The sequence below is a fragment of the Vicia villosa genome, linkage group LG3, assembly GCF_029867415.1.
Source record: "Vicia villosa cultivar HV-30 ecotype Madison, WI linkage group LG3, Vvil1.0, whole genome shotgun sequence".
NCBI lineage: Eukaryota > Viridiplantae > Streptophyta > Magnoliopsida > Fabales > Fabaceae > Vicia > Vicia villosa.
Genome location: NC_081182.1, coordinates 12332017 through 12335359, shown reverse-complemented (window position 1 = coordinate 12335359; position 3343 = coordinate 12332017). Strand labels below are relative to the sequence as shown.

At 35.4% G+C, this 3343-nt stretch overlaps 1 protein-coding gene across 1 annotated transcript; it reads right to left on the bottom strand.

The window, feature by feature from the left end:
• Positions 1-761: 761 nt before the first annotated feature.
• LOC131654919 (F-box/FBD/LRR-repeat protein At4g26340-like) lies at positions 762-2983 on the bottom strand. The gene is made up of 3 exons (XM_058924843.1): positions 2241-2983; positions 1203-1367; positions 762-1094 (listed from the first exon to the last, which is right to left on the bottom strand). The coding sequence occupies exons 1-3, from the start codon at positions 2976-2978 to the stop codon at positions 822-824; spliced, it is 1176 nt and encodes a 391-aa protein (XP_058780826.1). The 5' UTR covers positions 2979-2983; the 3' UTR covers positions 762-821.
• Between the last annotated feature and the right edge of the window lie 360 nt (positions 2984-3343).

Here is a 3343-nt window from a genome sequence, read left to right as displayed (position 1 = left end):
TGTGTTGCACGTCGCTAATATATGTCGCTGGGGACAACATTTCTTGTCGTGTTTGTATATATAAACGTAAATTGCAATACACACAATTGATTCTACTTTCTTTCTTTTTTTTTAATATGTGTATAGCTCTAATACTGGGTTGCTACTAAACTCTAAAACAAACATGTGTTTTAGTAAGATATTGATTGAGCTGATGATATATTTGTAGTGCCTTACCATTTCAAATGAGAGGATGGGATAGATGAAAGGCTACCGTCCATTGTGGTTAGAAGGTAAAATTTCAGGACTCTTCCTCACTGGAGTTGATCCCTCAACCATCTAAACGCCACTGTGAGAGGATTATGAGCAACTACCAGCACCTAAACTGGCCCAATCAACAAAACATACTTCATAGTTATCACATTCTAAAACCAGCACCGGAGATTTGAAGCTCGTTGTGCCCATAATCCACACAAGAGGAATGGGTTATATGTGTGAGAGAGGCAAGGGTTTAGGCTGTAGGACATGAGATAGCGAATAGGCTACAACGTCATGAGAAAAAGGCCACTGCTTTTGGCAGCAAGGTTTAAAGCAGATCCCTTATCGACGCAAAATCTGGTGTGATCATTGCATTTTCTCACCTTACACATTCAAAATCTGGTGTGATCTAGTATATATAACCGCGTGTTCAATCTTTAGGCAAATCGTGCACATACGTAAAATCTAACAAAAAAAAAGCCAGAGATATACCCTCATTAATCCAATAAAAGTTTACAGCCATAAATAGTTTTTGTAACATTTGATACATTGCACTTAACTCTTATCAAGTTACCTAATATTCCTCATACATCAAATATAAGTTTACAGCTCCTTGGGCACGCACATAGTTTTTGTAACATTAGATGCTTTGCACTTAAATCTATGGAATACGCACTGTAAATTGTCATGGTACCTAATATTTTTGAATTTTGCATAATATATTCGGCAAATTGAAGCTCACTCTTCCTGCCTTTACAATCTCTAATCATGCAAGTTCTAAGCCGAGATGAAAGGCATTGTGGAACAAATTCTGGGTCCTCCCAATCCGTCTCATAAATTACTCCATCTCTTGTCTCCTATACCCCCATTCAAATAGATTTCCACAAAAAAAAAACATAAGTTAACATATTTAGAAATAGAATTTTCAAATTAAATCATCAAATTACACAACATATATATAAAACCTGGTTAATGGTAAGATGTTGAAGCTTGGGACTATGGTGAAGCACTTTTAGCATCCAACTCCACTTTCCCTTCCAAATATTACCCTGATGACAGGGAAAGAAGACTAACTCCATTTGGGTTAGATTGTGAAAATTGTGCTCAATATAAAAGGGAGTGACACGGGTCTGCATGAATTACAAAAACAAAACATTAGAACATTTATACACAAAATGTCTAACATTTCTAAGTACTAAAGTGACTACTACTTTCCAGCAACTATTATAAGCAAAATTGACTTCTTTGGTTCATTGAACAAACCGTTATAATCTATCATATGAAGCGTAGACTCTGACACGGACACTGCAACACGATATAGATACGGACACTTCAACACCGATGTATAAAAAATCTAAGACACAAACACCGCTATATCATAGTTTTTTAGTTTCATTTATGCATCTAATATTAAAAGAGTTACAAACAATGTAATCAAAATTAAAGCTTTTGATTTTTCATAGATAACATTGTTTTAATACATCTTTAGTCCGTTTAATCATGCATGAGATTTGTCTAAAAAATATATAAAATGTGTTGAGGAAAACAAAAACACAAATTTTTTAAAAGAAAATTTGTCTAAATTATGAGACACGTATTGTATGAGTGTCATAAGGTAACGAGCACCGATTCAAAAAAATTCAATTTTTTATGGACACTTGTCTTATTTTTTAGCACACTTATTTGACTTTTTCAATTGTCGTACGAGTGTCATATAAGTGTCAGACCACGACACGCCTACTTCTAGAGGTGTGTCTGTGCTTCATAGAATCTATCAGCTATAGCTATCAGCTAGTTTATCAACTATCATTATTAAATCTTTATATAGACACGATAGATAGACGTTAAAGATTAATTTCTCGAAGCAAGAGGGAGACAAAAGTCTCCCTCATAGAGATTTAACATTGTTACTTGTCGAAGGCCGAGTTCAAACCAACTCTTTGGAACTTAAACATTTATAGAGACACAAACATTGAAGAACATTAAAAAAAAAATCTTCATACCAGATTTACACGCAGAATGTGTGTCTGAGAAAGCAAGAAGAGAGGAATGGTTAGGTTTTGAGAAATATCTGCTTTCACCAAATTGGGCAAGCATTTTTCCAAAGAAAATGTATATATATCATGAATAAAGTTCCTCCAATGAAGTACACTTAACTGGACAGTTACCAAATCCTCTAGGATGGGACAGGCTAAGAGAAGATTAATAATATCTTCATAACGTTCGAACGCCACTTCAACCAAGTACATGATTTTGAGTAGAGGAACATGCAGTTGAAGAGGAAGGTTACTCACACACATGTTGTTCAGTTTGAGAACAGTGAGTGTTTTACACGTAAAAATATTACTAGTAATATACTGAGATGCATATTCATAACTCATTCCAAGGTTTAGGGTTTCAACTTTTCTCTGTATTGCTGCATCAATAAATGTGTTGATGGATTTGAGATTACCGCCCTGGAGGCGTAAAGATCGGATTGGTAAGCTGTTGTCTCTCAGTAGCATGACTCTGGCTATACCATCTTCTCCGGTTGTGGAGGAATTTTGTTCAAAATCGAGATTAAGTACTGAACGCCATAATGGATTCCATCGCTTTGAGAGGAGACTTGTGGCGACGGAGTGTTTGGTGGGAAGAAAGGAGAGAATGTGAGAGAGAATTGAGTCTGGAAGTGAACTGATCATGTCTTCTGTTGGAGTGGACCTATGGGGGAGAGAGGAAGACGACGACATAGCAGTGGCCATTTCCGTTCCGCTTTATTCAGCTTCTGTTGTTTCCATTTGCTTTATTTTGGCTTTATTGAGATTTAGGGTTTATGGTGTCTCATAGGATTTAGGGCTTTGGCTTTATTACTTAGTCTTGCTAAAGAGTGTCATTGTGGGATTTTTTTTTTTTTTTAAGATTTTAAATAAGAGTAATGCTAACTTGTGTCTTTACGCATATTATAAACAATTAAAAAAAATGTTTATTTTGTATTGAAAAAACAACAAAATTATTAAGAAAATTTCTTTAGCCACCTCCCTATGGGGGTCACCCCCAGCGAAAATCCCAAAATACCCCTGTTTCGAAAATGAACTTCTGAAGCGCTTTTTTTCTAAAAAAATTTCCT